Raw genomic sequence first — 20,929 nt, forward strand, 5'->3', positions numbered from 1 at the left:
TATCTATCTACCTACCTACCTACCTACCTACCTAGGTCTGTCTATCTACCTTCCTAACTATTTGGCATTATAGGAGTGATGTTTTCACCACAGAATAAACAGCTTCTGTTTTCAACATGAAGGTGGAAACTTTGGGTTGGAGTTGAATTTTAGCTGAATTTATTGTAATTTTCTCCATTTCTCTTTATGCCTCCATTTTAATTCCTTTGGTTTGGTTTGGTTTTTTGGTGGTGTTTTTGTTGTTGTTGTTGTTGGTTTTTTTCCTAGATTCCGAGTCCCTTTCAAGGGACTGAACACCAGTTCAAAGCCAAGTCTGTTAAAAGGGCACAGACAACACTGCAGAGGTCTTAAAATCATTAGTCTGCCTCTTAACAAAAACACTCTTTATGACAGTGTAGAGTTGTAAGTCTGTGGCAAGAGACTGACCTGGACCAACTGAGAGTGGTTTAGATGAAGCTCTAATGTCCCAATACTTCCTTTTACAGAGCATTGGTTGCTCTTTCATGCCCTCTTTTAAGTTAGGTAACTGATAGAACTGCACTTAAGAGGTCAGAGTAGTGTTCCATAAAGCACAAACACAAAAAGAAAGAGAGTAAGGATAGAGCTTGTTTTACTACCTGTTCTTCCCTATCTCTATGATTGTTATAAGCTAACCATCATGATTTGCTGCAGATCTTGCAGGTAACACTTTCTCTAAATACTACCAAGTTTTTTCACAAAACACTTTCAAAGATAGAAAGGTGACAGGAAGAAAAATGTTCTTAGAGAAAGTGTTTCAATAAGAATGTTGCTAATTGTGTTTGTGTTTTGGGGTGTGTAAGAAACTTTTAAGAATTAAGAAAAAGTAGAACTATCTACAAATGAAGTTAATGATTCATCTAGAACTATTTACAAGTTTTACAAGTGAAACTAATGATTTGTAAAGGGCAGGTTGCCTTCCAGGATAAGTCTAGTTGGATATTATAATTGTATAAATCATGTGTTCAGCCCAGATCTATCTTCCTCCTTTTTAGTGCTGCACTGTCAGTGCTGGGCTCCTTGCACAAAGATGACCCACTTGTGGCTTTCTCTTGGGATTATCTTTTCTCTGGGGATACTAATTCCTGGAAAATTCAGCTTGAAATTGCAATATGACAGGTGAGTGTGAAAAGGGTTTAATGAAGATTTGTGCATGCAGTGAAAGTCCCAGAAACTACGTAAGCATAATAACAATTATGAGCTGGAAAACTGGACACAGGGTTACTAAACTGTAAGCTTTGTAAGATTGGGAAAGAAAACGTGAAGATGGGAAATGACAAGTGAGTGAATCTAATCCAAGCCAAAAAAGACATAGCTACAGCTCTAGGAGCCACAGAATGGCCCTCAAATGCATCTCAGAATGTCTTGTTTCCATTAGTTGAAATTCATTTGGGTTAGCCTCTTTCATAATGAACTTTAAAACCAGATGCTGGAGTAAAATGCCTTTTCTGAGTATAAAGCAAGGGGTATGACTGAGCAAAATTATATCTATTAATAAAAGACAGATTAGGTTATGTGAAAAAGATAGTGAAGACCTTCTTGTTGGAAATCTGTAACAATTACAAAAAAAAAAAAAAAAAGCTAAGGGAGTTATTCCAGACAACCTTCACTCCAAGGTGTTCAGAGAATGAGATTATCACATTTTTATTGCTGATTAATGTTTTGAAAAGTATGAAATCTCTAGTTATGCTTTATTTTCCTTTCACAGTTGCACTTCAGGAAATGAGTGATGTAAAGTTATTCTGTTTGCGTAGCTAAACTGTTTTTGTTTCATTCACACTCAACTTTTAAGGAGCTAGGTAGCTGCCATTGTGGCAGCTGGGATTTGCAGGGTGGGCATGAGCATAGTGTGGAGGCCACCTATTCACATACAAGTTTGCATATGGAATTTTCTAAAGCAAATGGAGAAAGTAGCCTGGTGCTGAATGCCTCTAGATGAATTATATCCCTAAAATATAGTAATGAAAAGTTCAGAAAACCAAACAATACTTACAACAGGTAAGTTCCCATTCAGCAGCTCTCCTGGAAAATCTCCTAGCAGAGCATACAGAGTCACTACTTCAAATGTATTGTTGCCTTGGATAATATTTAATCTTTTGATTTGTACCAGAGATGCAGTTAGAGCCTGATTTCAGTGAATAGAATTCAGCAGATCCCTGGTAATGTATTTTTCATTTTTGTTTCTAATTACTGTCCAGAATTGAACCTGTCTAATACTTGCATGGAATTTAGAAACAGGTACTGAATGGTCAGTGTGATTTTGGGTGGGCAGCACCTGCTCAAAGACCAAATTATAAGTAAAGCCCATTTTCATTGTCCTCTGCTCTGTTTAACAATGAAATGAAATATCCAATCTATGAGCATCCAAAGACACACAGCTTGTGCTGAGAACAGTCCTTTAATTTGTTAAGAAAGCTTAACTGTATAATTTTTAAAACTGTAGTTCGCATGGGGTCACTTGGGCTGACTTTGCACTTCTCCACTGAGAAACTTAGTCCATAATCATAAACAAATATATGCTTTCTAATCTTAATTTATTATTAAAAAGGGTTTGTCTCCACACTGACTATTGTGAAAGGTTTATCAGTAAATAAGAGCTGGCCATCTGGCAGCAATCTGACTGTCTGGAATTTCTCTGATTTGGTGTAATTAAGACATAATGTCAGTGAGGATAGAAAGATATTACAGGATATTGTTTCCCTTCCTGATAGACAAAGAACATAGCAAGCCTAGGCATTTAGAGAGAATAAACTCTGAACTGCAGCTGAGATGTTTATTTTGCTAGCAAAGATGTTTATCCTGCATCTACAAGGTTCATTAAAGACATCATGACTGTTGTACCAATCTGTACAATATGACTGTTGTACCATTCCTGTGAGCAATACAAGTGTAATCATTTTCCCCCACAGATATGGGGCTATTGGCATCTCATAAAGCAGTAGTAAACTGCCTGTTCAAATATCAAGTTCTCACTCAGAAAAGGTGGTATTTTCAAGAGAGATGTAAGAAACCTCCATATCCTCCTATTTCTCTGGGGATAAAGTGAATGAATAGTGAATTCTATTTGTATGTATATTAAGCTGATAATTGTACATTCCTGCATGGAAGCACAAAAGATGGCAGTTGCAGTTCAGATGATGAGAACATATTATGTTGATGACTATAATGACCAAGGCATGCTTTTGCTACAAGAATTTCTGTTACAAAAGCTTTAAAATGTAAAATGTTAATTTTTTATACTTATCTGCTAAAGATTCCATTGAAATCACTAAAAGAGACTGTGAAGCAGTTTTTGGCTGTGAGCAAATAGGAAAGATTCTAGTGTTGCCCATTCTATTCTGTTCTCAGTAGTGGATAATTGGTCTCCCACCTTTGAGTAATGCAGTGTAGTCATCAACATCCACTCCTCACTCAGAAACCATTTCACCAGAAACATCACACTTACTGTCAATCCTGGAAAGCTAAACTGAATGGACACTGAAAAAAAAATACAAAAAAATGTAAAAGGGTATTTTTAACAGAACATGCTGATTTTCTTTTTCTGCATTTCCACCCATTTTACTTTGTTCTTTGCAAACTTTAAATATTTTCATCAGATTAAGCCTGTAGTAGATGAAAGTTTCATGGGATCTCATGAAAACATACTAAGGCAGTGGATTCTGTGGGTCATTTATAGAAATATAAAATAGAAATTCTGTACTAGAAATGTTTTATTTCTTGTGAATTGAGTAAGAATATGCAGTTCTGGAGACCATAATAGTTGCTAATTTGGAATAAACTGGCTATTCTCATGAAAAGCAGTTTGTGGGCATCTCAAGTTCTTAGTAATGTTCATTTATCATGACTACCAAAAGTTTCTGCATGCTGAAATAGACCAGACAAACACGAAGTTAATCTGGAATAATTGAATAAATCCTAAATATCAGGGGGGAAAACTGACAACTTATCAAATAAACAGTTTATCATGTATTACCAATGCCCTCATTCTGGCCCTGGTCCTGCAATGGCAGGAATACACATCAGGTCTCATGCAAGCAGTTGGCTTCTGTGAAGCTGGTATGGTGAATAAAGCACTGCTACTGGCAAGGAAGCAGAGTGGCTAATGCTCTAGCAACAGAAAAGTCACAACACTTAGTCCTGTTTGCAGCCGAAACATTCCACAAATTCATAATTCAGAGGTGTTTTTGTTGGAACAGTGCTCTTACATGCTCTGTCTTCCTTCTACATAACAAAATAAGTCCTTTTGACTTCTGAAATCATGGACACTTTAACAGATCTTAAAACTGATCTTGTTTCTCTACTGAATTTCCAGGGATCAGGTTTTGCATATTGTGCCAGAAACATTTCAGCAAGTCCAGCATCTTCAACTTCTTTGCAGTACTTTCATGGTAAGTAAAAATAACCACATGTACCAAACAAGAAGAGTGGGATCTTGGGCTGTAAAACAGATATGCATGTAGCTTATGATAGGAATGAAGGTTAAAGTAAACTTTTTTTGTTGTTGTTGTTTTAGTAGTGTGGAATTGCCCTTCTGAAGGAATTTATGTGAAGATGTTAGTTTCTTTGCATGGCTCTGTGAAAATAGTTTGTGCTGTGTGCTCCATGAACAGATGACTGGAGCATTACCAGGACAATTTGAAGGAAAACTTCTTTCATTTGTTGATATGCAACTACTCTACTATAGTTCTCATTCTGAAAGCAGAAGTTCATTTGTGCATTTCTTTCTTCTCTGCATAGCTGGATTTGTGGAAACCCCTGCTGCCTGAAGACATCAGGGCTGGTGAAGACCTGCACATAAGGGTTCCAGCCTCTTTGGTGCAGGAGGTGAAAAACAGCTTAGATCAGCACATGATCTCTTACAGGTACAATCTAATACCTTGATGGGGAAGGCTGGCTGTGATAATCTTCCTTGCTATCAGAAAAGGACCAAACCCTATCTGATAAACAGTCAGCTAGTACTGGCAATAGGACCCAACCCTTGTTCCAAATGCCTCCAACTTACCTTGACCAGCCAAACACAGAGATGCTGTATGAACCTTTAAAAGCCCCTCTGCCCTCTGTATTTACCTTCCACCTAGCCTGGACTGTGCTTATGGAGCCCAGTCTGTCTTGTTTCCTGCTGTGGCCTTCTCAGCAGTCACTGAGAGGGTGGCACTTGGATATATGACTCAATTTTTTAGTCTGAGCTCAAGAGGCCAAACTTGGTGTAACCACTACTTATAAGAGCACACTTTGCCCTTGGAAAGCATGGATATCTGAATGGAGGGTCCTTCTACTTCTGGAGAGCCCAAAGGTTTAATTGGTGTCACTGGAGGGAAACAGCTCTCCTTTTCCCTTTCCTGTCTCTTGTTACTCCTCTGGTTTGGAGAAGAGGTCTTTCAAAGTGAATATCCAGCCACTTCCTTCAAAAGCTTCATTTTTCTACCCCTATCCCCTTCAGCAGGCTGATGAGAATTTCCTGGCACCATCCAGCCAAAGAGAAACATCCCAACTTGGGACAAAGATCCCAGTGGCAGGTGGACACTGTGCACAAAACTGGGAGCCACAACCTGCAAATGTCCCACAATGTTTTATCTCACCTATGCAGCCATGTTTTCCCTTACTTACAACCAGAAGATCTAATCCAGATACAAAGAGTGTTTATAAAGGAAAATGGGATTAAATAAGATCTATTCCTCACACAGTCTTGTTCCCATTTGGAACTGACTTTTTCAGGTAACCAGTAGCTAATTTAATTTAGTTGTATTTAATATAAATAACCTTGTAGTCATTCAGGGCTGATGATAAATGGCCTATGGACATACACTGACATTTATCAATCAAAGATGAGTTTAAGGAGGATTGGTGTCACTTCAAAGCTGTTTTGAGTTAAAGCTGATCTTGACATCCTGCACCTTGCCTGACAAGCTCCTTTAGTGAGTGTGATGCCCTGACAACCAGAGATGAAGAGATACGAGGTCGGAGCCAGTACAAATTATCTCACATGAGGTTTAGATGTTCAGTACTTAGACAACATTCCAGAAGATATTTAACCACTATTTTGTGTCAAGACTCTTCATTTTCTAATGGTTTCAACTGATTCTAGTTTAATACTAAACTGAAATTAGCATCTCAACTTTGTTTTCCCTTGGCCAGAACTGTATCTACTTTATATAGGGTTCTAAAGAAAGAGAGGAGTCATTATTAGTCATGATGAAAATTTTGGGTATGTATTGCAAAAAGGCTGAGATGAGTACAACAATAATAGAGTCAAAGTTCCTATAACAGATTCAAAGCAGGAACCACCCTTTAGAAGGCAGTTGGCATGCAGGGAAGGTAACATGACAGTCAGGTATATAATGATAGAGACATAAATGACAAGCTATAATAAGGACATCAATATTCCAACTGTGTCAGACTCTGTGGTTTCGATTCTCCAGAGCACTGATAAGGTATTTTGTGTGTGTGGTTTCACTTCATGGAAATTTTCACTGCCTGAATTTTAGTTTGAAGTTTAGATGTGAATAAACATCAAAGCTCAGACTGAAAGTCAGCTGTAACTATTATTATAAGTTTCTTACATGCAGTTTCCAGAAATGCTTATAAGTGCCACTGTCAGCAGAAAAGCCTGTTAGCACTTCCAGCATTTGAGATCAACAGTGTTGGAGCTACCTTTGCAATTGTCTTATCGCAAACGTTTACAATGAGCACAGATTTGCAGCCGTTACAAGGGGCTGATTGCAGTGAGAAAGAACAGCCTCTCATCCAAAGTCCACTAAAGCCAAGGAAAAGGTTTTATTGACTCCCTGGGTCATGGAATCATGCCTGTGTTATACTAGTTTCTGAGCTATTTTTGTAGCTAGAAAGCAAAAAGAGATATTTGAAGTAAATAAAGGGTTTATTCTGATTTTTGCAAATTGCAATGAATATTTCTGTGAAATCTTTGCAAATTCAAAATGTCTCAATAAAATACAATAAAACCTAATCTTAAATTTTTCTCTTTCACTTCTTTTTCCCAAAGGTGGTATTTTTGGATTTTGCTCAAAAACAGTGAAGAAAATAAAATCTTAAAATTTTTCCTTGGTATAAAATTGACAACTTAAAAAAATTGGTAAAAATTATTATTGTTAAAACCCTGTGTACTTTGAACAGTACTTTGAACTTTGCTTTACATGAAAGTAACTGTAATGCTGATGGTGATGATCTTGCCAGGCAAATTGCAACAGAGGAGGTTAAATCTTTTTGTTTGCTGATGTAAACAATGAGCCCACCATTAAGAGCTCTGCAGCAACTGTTTGGGATTGTTTTCTATCTCCCCTTTCCCCATCCTTCAGAGTCCTAATACCTGATGTGCAGAAACTTGTGGATCAGAGCATGCCAAGGGAGAGGAGAAGCCACAGACAGGTCTCAGGAGGTTATGTCTACACCGAATACCATCCAATGGAAGAGGTAAAGAAGAAACTAAGTCTGCTTATGTACTTTGTTGTTTTCTCTTCTGTAAATGCCACAGCAGGCAGCTCTGTGTTTGCAGAAATCTCAGATGAAGTCAGTGGACCTCATTCTGACTTTCTTCTTTAAAGAATCAGTCTGTACTCTTTGTCTAGAATCCTAGCCTTGTTGAATTAAATATGGATTTGCCATTGATTTTGATTAAATCTGCAATTCTTCACTGAAAATAATATAAATGCTCTGTGCAAAGCAGCTGCACTGTTTTGCAGATAATATTCTGGTTCATTTGGCTGGTTTGCTACCTTTCTATCCTGTCATTCTTTATCTCTAGTATTTATTAATTTAAGTCCCAGTTTGTTTGGTGCTGAGCCAATTGTGAAGTGCAATTACTATTGTGGTGTCTGGAATCCCCGTGGGGAAGAAGAGGTGAACAGTGGGAGATCTGTAGAAAGAAGTAATTTAAGGGCAGGGTTTTGACACTTTAAGGGAAAACAATGTCTTAGGGGTGGGCATTGATGACTTCTTGGTGCCATATTTCAAACATCAGTTAGCAAACATGGACAAAAGCAAGGTATGGTGGCAATTCTTTCTCCTAGCTGCATAATAAAAATGAGAGAACAAAGTCAACTCTCAACGTAGGTTGTGCTTGAGCTACCCATTGAGGATGACTGCTGCTGACTCAGATGTGGAAAATCAGTGCTGACAGGGAAGAGGCTGTAATACTGTTTTGAAGAGTTGACAGTGTGGCTTTATGTCTGGTGAGCTCAACAGGAAGATGCCCAATAGGATGGGCTGAATGAGATCCTGAATGCAGTATCCATGTCACATTGCAGCAATGTTTTCTTTTAACACCCAGTGAGATACAACCATGCCTTTGCACAGAAGCATGTGAAACACTTTTCATGCTTGTAAGGAACATCACAGACTGAAATAAACTCTGAGGAAATTGTTGCTTTTCTAAACAAAAGAAAATACTTTCATCTGGCAATAGAAGTGGGAAAGAGAAGGAAACTCCCACTTTGGACAAGAATTCTTTGCAACTATTTCAGATTTATCAATGGATGACTCAGATCCAGAAGAACAACAGTGAACTGGTGACTCAGCACATCCTGGGGAAGACATTTGAGAATCGAACAATGTATTACCTACAGGTAAGGGAGGAAATTTACCTTAATAGTAAAACATATCTTAACAAAAAAAAGAGAAAAGTACTCAGGAGAAGACAGGATTCAGATGTTTCCTAAGATAGAGTTCATCCCAATTCACTAAAATAACAGGAGACGGTTTTACTCCTCTGCATTATGGTAAGATTTGCCAACTTTCACAGACACTATCATTATGAGCTTGCTATTGCTATTATGTACTGAAAACAACAAATTTAACTGGAGCCTTGTTTAGAAATACAAATCAAGCTGAGACTAGCTTGGCAACAGCTGTGCGTGAGGATAAAGACTTTTAATTTGTTATTTTTATTGCTTTTTACAGCAGATAGCCTTTTTTGCTAGCAGTATTCCATGACTTTTTTATTGGACACACTAGCAAAAACCATAGTCTTAATATTTGGGTTAGTTATTGCCTAATCTGTTCCTATCACTCCTCTTCTAAAAAAAAAAATTAAAAAATCTTCAACTAAGAGCAACCACTCCCGTGAATGATGAATACAAATGAAAAAGGTAAAAAAGAAACTGTTCTATTAACTGTTCTATTGACACTTCTGCTTAATAGACACTTTAAAACTCATGCCTGGTAATGCTATAAAGATGGGCTTATAGGGAAAAAGAGCTTGTCCTAAAGATGTCTGTAATAATAATAATAATAATAATCTCAGATGGCTCAACAGCATATCATGGCACATCCTTTACTTTCTTGTATTACATTAAGCTATTTTATTGTAATATAACAGTTTTTAAATTATCACATTTACATTCTCTTAGATCAGCCAACCATCAAATAAAACCAAAAAGATAATTTGGATGGATTGTGGGATTCATGCCAGAGAATGGATCTCTCCAGCCTTCTGTCAGTGGTTTGTGAAAGAAGTGAGTCCTTACTCTTCCATTTAGATAATAAGTAAACCATATCACTTTGGATGCTTCAGTTATCTTTCCTATTGTGGTACCAAGTATTATGCTTTTCTGTTAAAATATTATTTGCAAAATTAGTGTATAGCACAGATATCTGTGGAGACCAAAGTCCAAATCATGGCTTGAGATATGGGATGATATTATTTAGTGTGCCAGTTCCTCTGCCTGAATATTTCCAAAGCCTTCCAACACTTGGTATCAACCTCTCCTTTTCTCACAGTGGCTGTTGGATCAAGCCTCTCTCTATCAAAAGGTCACAGTCCTCCTGAAATAAAGAAACCCTAATCTATGATATAGCAATGTTCCATGTGTATAGAAAAAGTACCTGGCATGCTGGGGATCAAGTAGATGTTGGGTACCATGGTGATATCCGAGAGTGAGTAATCACCTGATGATAGTTCTAAACTTGCTCTTTGCAGTGATTAACACTAAATTCTCTGCTCAGTGCTCTGTATTTTTTCTTTTCAGATTCTTCAAAATTACAAAACTGACCCAAAGATAAGCAGATTTCTGCAGAATTTGAACCTTTATGTCTTGCCAGTCCTTAATATTGATGGCTACATCTATTCCTGGGAAGAAGTAAGTAGTGAAAATCCAAGAACTAGACTGAAAGTTAGATGTGCCCAGCATGTTTTGTTACTTGTAGACAGGGTCATAGCAATTATACTTAAACAGAAAGTGATACTCACATAAATCCTCTCATGGCAGAGAGATTTTGTTTCTTCTGGCAAATCAGTGATCACTTGAGATTGCAGAGCTAAATATTACTAGCAATTGTCATGAGACTTGGGAAGACAAAACCACAATATCAATTGGTTTTGGGTTTCTGGGGATGGGATTTCTTCTTTAATAATGGCTCAAGGCCTGGCTGATGGACTTAAGTATGTCTGGAAGAGTTATTTGCTCTTTATAAAAGATGTCAAGTAGCAGATGAGTCTTAGAAACTTTGCACAGCACAGGAAGAGGTGTGCCCTCACAAATAATCTTCCTTTTCTGACATGGAGAATAATGCAAAATGTTGATCTTCAGCCATTCTCACCATGCTTTTAAGCCCCTGTGCCCAGTTGAAGCACCTTTTAATGCAGGACCTTTAGATGGCCTGTGGCTACCACCATGTGGATCAGGCTGTCTCCCAGCTTGCTCCCTGGCAGGGCAGTTGTGGGTCATACCAAACACTGTACTTGGATGCACAGGTAATTCAGCTGGGAAGATCATACAGACAGTGCAGTGAGGTCTGCACAGAACCTATATAGCCATGACTATAGCAGGGAACCAGGGAGCAGTAGCAAGATTAGCTGACAAAAAATAATTAATCTTCATGAATCTGAAACATACTATTGTCTCTTTTCCCTCACAATGCCAAGTCTTGCTTAGGAGTACCATACTGCACAGAAGCAGTTGAGTACTACAGAAAAAGCATACTCGGGGAAAAAAAAGGGTCAGGAGGCTTATTTCAGTTTGCTCACAGGTGTGTGGCTGATGACAGCCTGGCTAGTAGTAGATGAATTGTTCTGTCACTGAGCTTTATTACCCTTGCACATGGAGTTGTGCTCTTACAGGGTTAGTTAGAATGCAGAGGTCAAAAAAAAAAAGGGTGTTTACACCATATAATCACTGGTCCATATGGATCACTGAGTTTTTATTATGTAACAGAAGTTACTTTTCTTCAGGATCGTTTGTGGAGGAAAAGCCGTTCTCCATTTGAGAATGGCACCTGCTATGGCACAGATCTGAACCGAAACTTCAATTCATCCTGGGGCAGTAAGTTTGAAGTATTTCAGATCATGAACACAAAAGTCAAGCAAGAGTAATAACAAGTCTCTGAAATAAAATGTAGTCCTATAAGAAAGGAATATTCACCTTGTTGTCATCAAGGCATATGTAAAAATAAAATCCTGGTTTGTCAAAATATTAACTCGCTAACTTTCAACCAGCATTTATTTTTGTGAGCAGAAAATTTCTCTTATGCAACTATGCCTCTAACTCGCTGCAGGAGCAAGCATCAGCTCTAGGCAGGAATGCTAAGAGTTAGTCACTTAACAGCCAGTATTTACATTTGCCATGAATTTCAAGGAGCCTCCAAAGCTTCCCTGGTGTGTGGTACACTGTGGTGGTGTCAGAGTGTTTTCATTGCAGCCATCCTGTAAATGTCCAATAAATATTTCAGTCTCACAGCAAATTTTAGTTGCTACCTACTGAGTGTAATGCTAAAGTCCCACTGAGCTGTCTAGTCCCCTGCCCACATAAACACATGCCTTAATACTCCAAGGTAAATTTCCCAGCTCCCTCAGAACTGGTGTTCTACATTTCTCCATTGATTCAGTGTTTGTATTCCTCCCCAGGTGTTGGTGTATCCTTTAACTGCAGCAGTGATGTCTTCTGTGGATCTGGACCAGAATCAGAGCCTGAGACAAGAGCTGTGGCTCAGTTTATCCAAAGCAAGAAGAGTGACATTTTGTGCTATTTAACAATTCATTCCTATGGACAGCTCATCCTCACCCCATATGGTTTCACAACTAAACCTCCAAGTAACAATGAAGAACTGGTAGGGCAAAACATTTATCTTCTACCTTTGTAGAGAGAAAGTACAGGCAGTAGCACATGGTGCAACTTTACTTGCACTTTTGCCTTTACTTCAGAGGAGCTGGGTTTGTTCAGGGACTTGGCTTGAACAGAGTTACTGCTTCTCTGTTCAGCATCAGTAGGGTTTATTTGCCTCAGAAATCCTAATTCTTCATCTTAAATCAGGAAAACTGAACTACTACAGATAGGGTTAATGCAAAGCAAGGTAAGTGGAGAAGAGCACCAACTTTCACTGCATACAAGAATGAATTTACACTTTAGGATGCCAGCACATTATACACATATAGTTATCATTATTGTATCCTGAAAGGGTATTGCAAACATGCTCAGAAAAATGGGAGTAAAGTAACTATATCTTGGTTACTTCTTTCCTCAGTTTCTGAGTGTTTTAAGTTCACTTTTGTGCGTATTTATGAAGAGTCCAGTAGATGAAACACTAGTCAAGAGCATGAGGGATTTGGGTTTGGACTTCATATGAGTCATTGGAGAAGTCATTTATTTTGTCTATGGATCAGTTTCTAAGGATGGTGGGATAAAGAGTCTATGGCAATAAAACAAGTAAGAGGTCAATCACTGCTGTAGTCAGTACCAGTGTGTTATATAGCATAGACTCTAAATTCTCCAAAATACAGGCTCTAGTTACAGTAAAGCAAATAGGATCTCTACCTAGTACCAGAGTAATCTTTAAAATTTAAACTCAATATGCATTAAAAAGTATCAAGAACATTTTGTTCAAATGTTTCTAATGGATTCCTTAAAGATCTTAAAGCTGATAATATGTAAATGTAAAGCTGAAAGAGACAAAAATTTTGGTCCACTCAAAATAATTACCAAAAGTACTTCTACTGATGCCAAGGCTGTTCCTATTTTGAATTTCCAGATGCAAGTTGCAAAGGAAGCAGCTGCTGCATTGACAGGAAAGTATGGGACCAGCTACAGAGTAGGATCAACTGCTTTAATTTTATGTAAGTTTTTTTATGTTTCCCTTTGACTGCTCTGTGTTTCAAATAATTGTGTCACATGCATCAGCAAGTACTGTTTTGCTGAGTTTCTACTGTGAGTAATAGTTAAAGGGCCGGTTTGGTGCAACACGTCAGCAGCAGCCATTTGAATACAAGATAACTCTGTAAGTTATAAAGCTGACTGCAGGAATGGATGAAGCATTGATCAGAAGTTGGTTCCTACATGGATTCCTCACAGATCCATCACAGGGGACAGAAGGAGATTGGTGATAAATCATCCTGGCCCTGCTGAAGTCAGCAGCAAAACTCCTATTTGTCTTCACAGGAATGAAGCAAAAATTAAAATCCCAATCAGGTCCACAGTTACTTCATCAGACATTATCACATGGCAGCTGCTTGCAATTCTGTGTGAAATATATTGGTTTCAGGCCTGTTCCTAATAGACTGGATGGCCACATCATGAACATATCATAGCTAATATGAGTTGACAGCCTTTACAAAGAGGATTGAGGACCCTAGAGACTGCCTAGTAAACCCAATATTTTCCCAGTAAGCAATAAGTCACGCTAGTCAGTGAGAACAGTAAGTAGTTGGCTCCAGAACCCATGTGGTTTGCATATTCCAGTGGCTGTCTCTGCCAGTCCCCAAGTGCCAGTCCCAGAGGCACAGACTGCATGAGCAATACAGTATAAGTGTAATGCAACTTGCCTAGGGCTGCATTTTGCCAGGGTTTGTACTTACTCTGAATAGGTAAGAAAACAATCCACAAGGAAGATGAACAGAGATACAGGGAGAAGCCAGAAATGTTTTCAGATGTGACCAAAATTATGCTTTTTAATATATATATATATATAAATTCTAGTCAGTATCCATGTAGGAAATAAAGTACAAGAACATGTAAATGTCCAATCCATCTTGTACCCCACACTAGTCACAGTAAAATGCTAAAAACACAGAATCCCTGAAACACATCTCTTGTTATTGTACAGTAACATCTTATGAAGAACTGTGTCACTTAGGAAACTCCATATACTTTTAGTATAGCTAAGAATTACAGCACCTAGAAACTCTTCTCTGTGTCACAGTGATATATGGTTACTGCTTAGTTCAGGGATTCTGGTATAAGCTTGTATTAACTCTAACAAGAAGTATTTTTAAAGAACCATGCTTAATACAAATATCTCCTCTCTATTTTTAAATTCACAGACAGTAACTCAGGCTCCTCACGGGACTGGGCCCACACAATTGGCATTCCACTCTCCTACACATTTGAACTGCGAGACACGGGCACTCATGGATTTGTTCTCCCCGCTAACCAAATCCAGCCCACGTGTGAGGAGACTATGCTGGCTGTAACAACAATCATAGACTATGTTGATAAGAAGTACTTCCCAAATGGACATGTGGTGCTGACCTCCAGCAGCTTGGGCCTGAGCCTTTGTCTGAGTATTGTACTTACATGGCTTGTTTCTTAAAAACAGCTTAGAGAACGCAGCAAGAGACTCACATGAAAATATAATGCCCCCTCAAAAATAAAAAGTTACATCAGCAAAGAAATTTAATGTCAAGTATTTCAATAAAGGTTCATTCCATAAAATAAAAGCATTTGTGGTTTGATAGCTATGTTTTTGGGAAGAAGGAAAAGATAAAGAGCTGCGGCAATTTCCCAAGCTTCACTTGCTGGTTCTGCTTAGTCTTTAAGTGACCTTAAAACATCAACTCATGACAACTACCCATAGGGACAGAGCTCTATCACTCCCTGGCTCTTTGGAGTTTTTAGGGGCTCACCTGGGCCTGTGTAGCCCTTCTGTCAGCCACAGTCCTGATCTGTCACAATTTTCTTCACTGCCTGAACCCACCAAATTCTGTGTGTTGCTGGCCTCAACAGGATACCTGTGACACTTAAAAGTCCTCAAATCCCACTACAAAAAATTGGATGGCTTTCTTGTCCTTCACTTTTCTTCCCTAATCTGCCACATTGGGATTCGCTAGAAAATACAGGGCCTCAAAAGCTGGTGAAATGTCATGACCAGGAAACCACCTACAACAGCCTGAAGCAAGTTGAAGAGTTGAATTGGTGCAAGCATGTAGCGACAGAGAAGAGGTGTGGCCCTGTCACTTAGATGTAGTCAGATTACTGAAAATATAAAGTGCCCAGATCCTCCAAAAATTTGAAAGTAAAAGAGAAAAGAAAGATAAGGATGGGCTGCTATTCCTACAGAGCAGACCAGAGAATTATTTGTTTGCATTTTCAATTTCCAAAATTGACTGGTGGTGAAAATGATCTTCTTTAATTTAGACTCCTAAGGGATTTTATTAAAGATTTTACATAAAGGAAGTCTATTTACAAAGAGGTTTCTTTCTTACCAACTACCTTAATCCTTTGGAGCTGACTGTACAGAAGGGGGTCCCATTGTCAGCTCTCCATCATTTGGGAGAGCTTGCAACCTTCAGGGATTTGCCTGGGATCCTCATGCAAAACTGGAAGCTCAGTGGAGTGCCAGAGGAAAGGAAATATCTCAGCCCATTGAGTAGGGACTCTCCAATTGAGCCAGTCAAAAGGGAATGCCAAGGTAAGAGTTCCTGTGTTGTTACAGCCAACGCCAGAGGGTGCAGGGCATTCACTGAAATAGGGAAGGCCTATTTTAACCTGTACTCTACTTTTGAATCCAGGAGTCCCACATTCTAGAAATATGTCCACCAGGCCTGGCTACTACAGATAACAGATGGGGGGTTTTGTAGTGATAGAAAATGAAGAATCCAGGGAATAGGAAAGAAAAAAACCCCACAAATGTCTGATTTTCTTAGAAAATGTCAAGATTGTGCTTGAAAATTGAAAGTGTGCTAACCAGAGATTTTTCAACAAAATATTTCCAGCTTTGGGGAAGAGAATGCTGTCCAATTCTCTTCCAATGTTGCCAAGAGAAGAATGTGTATCACTTCACCATGGTACAAAAAAAAAAAAAAATACAACTTTTCAGTCATTTTTTCCAAAAGCACATCCTATTGTCATTTTGTGTGCATTATTACTTGACAAGTCAGCTCCTGTGTTCATCATCCACAGATTATTACCAATTGGTGTAACTAAATCTGCCTAACTCCTGCAGGTTCCCCAGAGCATTGTCCTTCCACACCCACCACTCATTCACAGTAAGACCCGTCTGTTGCTGGATGCTGGAGCAGGTGTCACTAATTAGCACCTCTCTCCACAGAAGCTGCATTTCCCAAACTTCTGTTTAGTTTAGGATGTGACTTGTCTTTATATTTGTATTTGTATGTTCTGTCTTTGGAACTGTAAGAAACCAAACAAGTCCATCTGGCCCATGACTGTGAGCTATCTTTAAGCAAGTGAGGTTTGACCACAGGTGTTCCGTAGCCATTTGCTGGTGAGCTGCAGTGAAGCTCCCCGGTGCCACCAGCAGCAGATGGCAGTGCCCTCTGGGAAACAATGCCCACGTGCTGGCCTTGCCACAGCCAACCCAAGCCTGGGTTGCCACCAAATGCTTTCCAAACCTAACTCACAACCACACTGGTAAACAATGCCACCAATCAGGGCTTCTTTTCTGGATTCAGAGACATTGCACAGCTTCTATGCCTACTGCCAGAGAGGAAGTGAGATAGTTTTGCTGATTGTGGGTGTCTTTTGATAGAAATATTTATCACTAGAAGATACAACCAGGTGTGTCCTAAAGTTAATTGGCAGGCTTTTGTGGAATGGCTCAGTCACTCTCTAGCTCTTCTTGTAGTAACATCCATTAGGCACGGGAAGATAACCCTTGAGCATGCACTGAGGCAAGAGCATATGAGGGGGATTTTACCTCCAGCAGCACCAGCATTCAAGAATTATAGAAGCAGAAGGGAAGCCTTTGTCAGAAAAAAAAAAAAAGGCAATAATCATTACCTAAAAGAATGTCTGCTGATTATGCCTGGGTGTACATCTCCTTGGATCTGTTGGAAATGGTTCACCCCCTTTGCACAGGGAAACCACAAATTAATTGTGTTGTGTGGAAGCAGCACCTTGTCCCCAGTGCCACCGCAGAACAGATGTCCTGCAGGAGTGTTCACAGCCCCTCTTAGGAGCTATCATTGCACAAGCAAGGCATAATCACTAAAAGGCCAAAGCTGCAGCAAACAGAGCTTTAAAAATCTTACACAGGCTCTATATTTCACATAACCTCCCAATTTGCTGACTTCTCTATCTGTTGAGCTTGTACAAGAGTGACACGTATGGCTGACAAAAATCACTGCAGAGATGGTGCATTTTAGCAACCATGTTTTTCAATTGAAAATTTTAAAGAAAAATGTAGTGTGAATGTCTCTGATGAAACTCCCCTTCCTTCACAAATCCTGGCTTTCTCTCTCCTGCGTTCCTTTGTTGCCTTCTCTGGCCCTTGAGAGTTTTGCTTTATGATGAAATATGGAAAGAGCTGCATTCTGGTTTCTTGTATATTAGCAGAAGCACAGCATTATTCTATTGAGACTATAGTGGGACTTTAGATTCACTCATGTAAACACACATGAAACAAGAAGTTGTCATGAAAAACTAGAAAATTTGTCAATTCATTGTCATTTCTCCCCAGTGACTTTACCAAGATCCATGCTCCTCCTTCCCTTTCTTTCTCACAGTTAAACACCTGTGATGTGCCTGATTTATTATATAATCGGTACTGTGCTGGTTTAATTACTTTTGGTCATTCAGGTTATTGTTAAAAAAACAAGGATATCCCAGTTATGAGTAATAGTGTTCTATATTATCCTTGTTAACATTTTGTCTCTAGTACAAAAATAAAGATTGACAAAAGGACCATCAGTGATCTCATTCAATTTCACACAAGGAGTTCCTCTCTCTGCTAATTTTTCCTCCATGCTATGTTAATTTGATACAGTCCTCAGGCTCTAACAAGTTTGCAACACTGCCCTCATTAAGGAAAGTGAACGTATCACAAGGGAACTATATTATTAAATGAATGTGTGTAGCCTCATTTCTTAGAGCATCACATGATAGAAGGGCAAAAACCTACAGTTTTGAGAGGATAGTAGAAAACACCTCTGGCAAATCACCTTCTGGGGAAGCATTTGCAATTCAAGTTGTTATTTCCTGATAAGCTTCTTATGTTCCAAATATCATTCTTTCGTGCAGATTCTATTCCAAGTGAAAAACCCTCAGACTCAAATATCTTACACTGTGTATGAAAACTGGAAAGAGTCTTAACCAGAACAAACCTGCTCAGAAACACAGGATGTTCTCAGTGTATTCCAGACAATTTTCCAAACATACTTTGGGGGCCTACTTCAGACAGAAAGGTCAGGTCTGAAAGGTCTGATTGAAAATCAAAATATACTGAGCTGGTTTAGGGTTTCCTTCAGCCATCAAGCTGTATGTACGTGTGGTCTTGAAAACCTTTATCTCATTGCCCATGTCTTCTTTTGGCTTCATCTAGAGCTGGGTTTCCTTGACTGGGAATGTCTGGGATGTCCAGTTTTATCATACACAAAAACAACAGCAGAGCCCATTGCTTTATTGAGATATGCTGTTCTATTTCCTTCCTCATAAATGGATGGCCAAGGCTGCTTTGTTTTCATTACCACTAAATTGAGAGAGGACAAATAATAAGAGAAAATTACCAGGGGTTATGATTGGGCATCAGGATTAGTAAATTTGGGTACTGTTGATGAAGATGTTGTCTAGAATACTTTTTGTATTTCCTGTATCTGTCTTCCAACAAATCTGTATGATCCTTGTTGGTATAAAATATAAAGGAATAATTTGATAACAACCTGTCATCACTTGTTCCTGCCTGCCAAATCTCACGGGGTCTGTTTATGTGCATGGTAGGCATTCATAAAACCCACTTACTTTCTTCAAGCTGACAAATAATATGAGTGCACTATTCAGAAGTGGCCAGCAGAAAGAGTAAGTGCAATGTCATCATCACACCTTTTCATTCACCTCAGTACTCTGACCTAAAGCACATCCCATCACAGCTGCACTCTGTTGTGTGGGAATGCCTCAAATGAAGGCAATGTAATTTAGGGAGAGGTGGTTAAGATTGCATAGTATCAACTGCAACAGAAAATCTCTAGAAGAGGGATAGTATTTGTGGAAATGTTGGTTTATTTATTGTCTTGACAAAGATGTAAATGGGAATGAGGAAATGGATAGGTCACAGATGGACTAATCATGCCATTTTCCTAGCTTTAACTTCTTCTGCATGAGGGTCTAGAAAAGACAGTCCTTGTTTTTGAAATGCAAACTCTTCCTGTTCTCAAATACCCATACAGCTTTACCTGGGAGAGTTCTGAGAAGGAAAAGGATTACTGATGAATGTTACTTATCTCTGATTAGGGAGGCACAGGACAGAAGAAGGATAAAATTAATGAGGGAGATACTGAGCACAAGCAATAACCAGACAGCAAGGAACACTCAAGTAGGTAACACACTCTGTGATAATTAGGTGTAAAAGTCTATTTGCCAGAGATAGATAACAGAAGTTCCCATCCTAAAACTGCAGTGCAGGTCTTCATGTCATTTACTTCTTGTGCCAGGGCAGGCCAATCAACTGACTGCAGCAAGTACTCCCCATCCACTGCCATTGCCTAACACACAAAAAATAAATGCTTGTGTTTTATGTCTGCGTTCCTAGTTTCTAAACACAAAAGATAAATGCATGAATCTATGAAAAGGCCACTTTACTCCAATTTTCATCTTCTCATTTCAGTCACTGTTTCTGCAAAGTCTTTAGATTTGCCTCTTGGGACTACTTTTTCCCCTGAACTACCCAGCTAAAAACAAATGAAAGAGATTTTTTTATTTTTTTTTTTCACTCAGGTTTTGTGGGGGTTTATATTTTAGCTTCCATTTGAAAAATGAATCTTCACTTGGATTAACAATATCCCTTGTGGCTGACCACTTGTGATACTGGAATTGTTTGTGAATTTGTTGGTGTTTTCTTCACCAGTTACTTGTGACATTTCTGTGAACCAATCACAGTGTGATTGTGAAAACACATCATTATCTAGATGTAAAATCTGGGAAAGCCAGGTGGTGCCAGACAGTTGGCTAGGAAATATTATTAAAGGGTCATGCACAGGGAGATCAAACCATCCCACAACAGAAGAATATAGTTCTACTGGGGACATGATTGCATAAGACTGCACAGCCAAAATGCATTACTTGGCATTGCTCCCATCTCAGAGACAGGTATTAAGCTACTTGTGCATGGAAAAATCTATCCTGATGTATTTTGTCTGCTATCCAGAAAATCCCATTCATTTCAGAAACTTGTTAGTGTCTTAAACTCCCAAAATATTATCCAAGGATATTCTTAGCATCCAAGCAACTGACAATCAATACCAGTCTTGAAGAGCAAATGAAGAATAAAGTTTAATAGCAGTTATTCATGGAAAGCAATTGAAACCATTTCTTCATATAATTTAGAGTGTCAAATTTACAGGATTCTTGAACACTAAGGCCATCTCCATCATGATGATCCTGTGTCTTATTGAGTAGGACCAGAGTATTACTCACTTTCTGTGACTTTTTGAGTTATCAAGGACATGCTGGGCAAACAGCCAAGGTAATACAAGTTCCATAACAATAATCCATACTGAAAGTTAACATGATGGCTACTACATGACAGCTACGCCAGTTGGAGAAAGGCAAGACCTTCCAGCTCTGGTAACTGCTTGACTTAGTTTTTTTTTTAGTGCATAAAACTTTATTAAGTAAAGCATATATCTTGCAAGTGGGAGAGAAGTCATGCAAGGCAATCAGCAAAGAAATGGGAAGAAGTAGCAAAATGATGAGGTGGAGAAGCAGTGAATCCAAAAGCAGTTTGGACACATTTTTTAAGA

General features: G+C 38.8%; 1 protein-coding gene across 1 annotated transcript; it reads left to right on the top strand.

Annotated features, from left to right (window-relative positions):
* The first annotated feature begins 269 nt into the window (after positions 1 to 269).
* On the top strand, positions 270 to 14,677 carry CPO (carboxypeptidase O). The gene is made up of 11 exons (XM_021538853.3): positions 270 to 1,137; positions 4,331 to 4,406; positions 4,756 to 4,880; positions 7,332 to 7,446; positions 8,496 to 8,597; positions 9,381 to 9,485; positions 9,999 to 10,109; positions 11,201 to 11,291; positions 11,873 to 12,075; positions 12,994 to 13,078; positions 14,282 to 14,677. Exons 1-11 carry the CDS (start codon positions 1,049 to 1,051, stop codon positions 14,548 to 14,550), a joined length of 1,371 nt encoding a protein of 456 aa, XP_021394528.3. The 5' UTR covers positions 270 to 1,048; the 3' UTR covers positions 14,551 to 14,677.
* The last annotated feature ends 6,252 nt before the right edge of the window (positions 14,678 to 20,929 follow it).

Source organism: Lonchura striata, chromosome 7 (genome assembly GCF_050655825.1).
Source record: "Lonchura striata isolate lonStrDom1 chromosome 7, ASM5065582v1, whole genome shotgun sequence".
Classification (NCBI taxonomy): domain Eukaryota; kingdom Metazoa; phylum Chordata; class Aves; order Passeriformes; family Estrildidae; genus Lonchura; species Lonchura striata.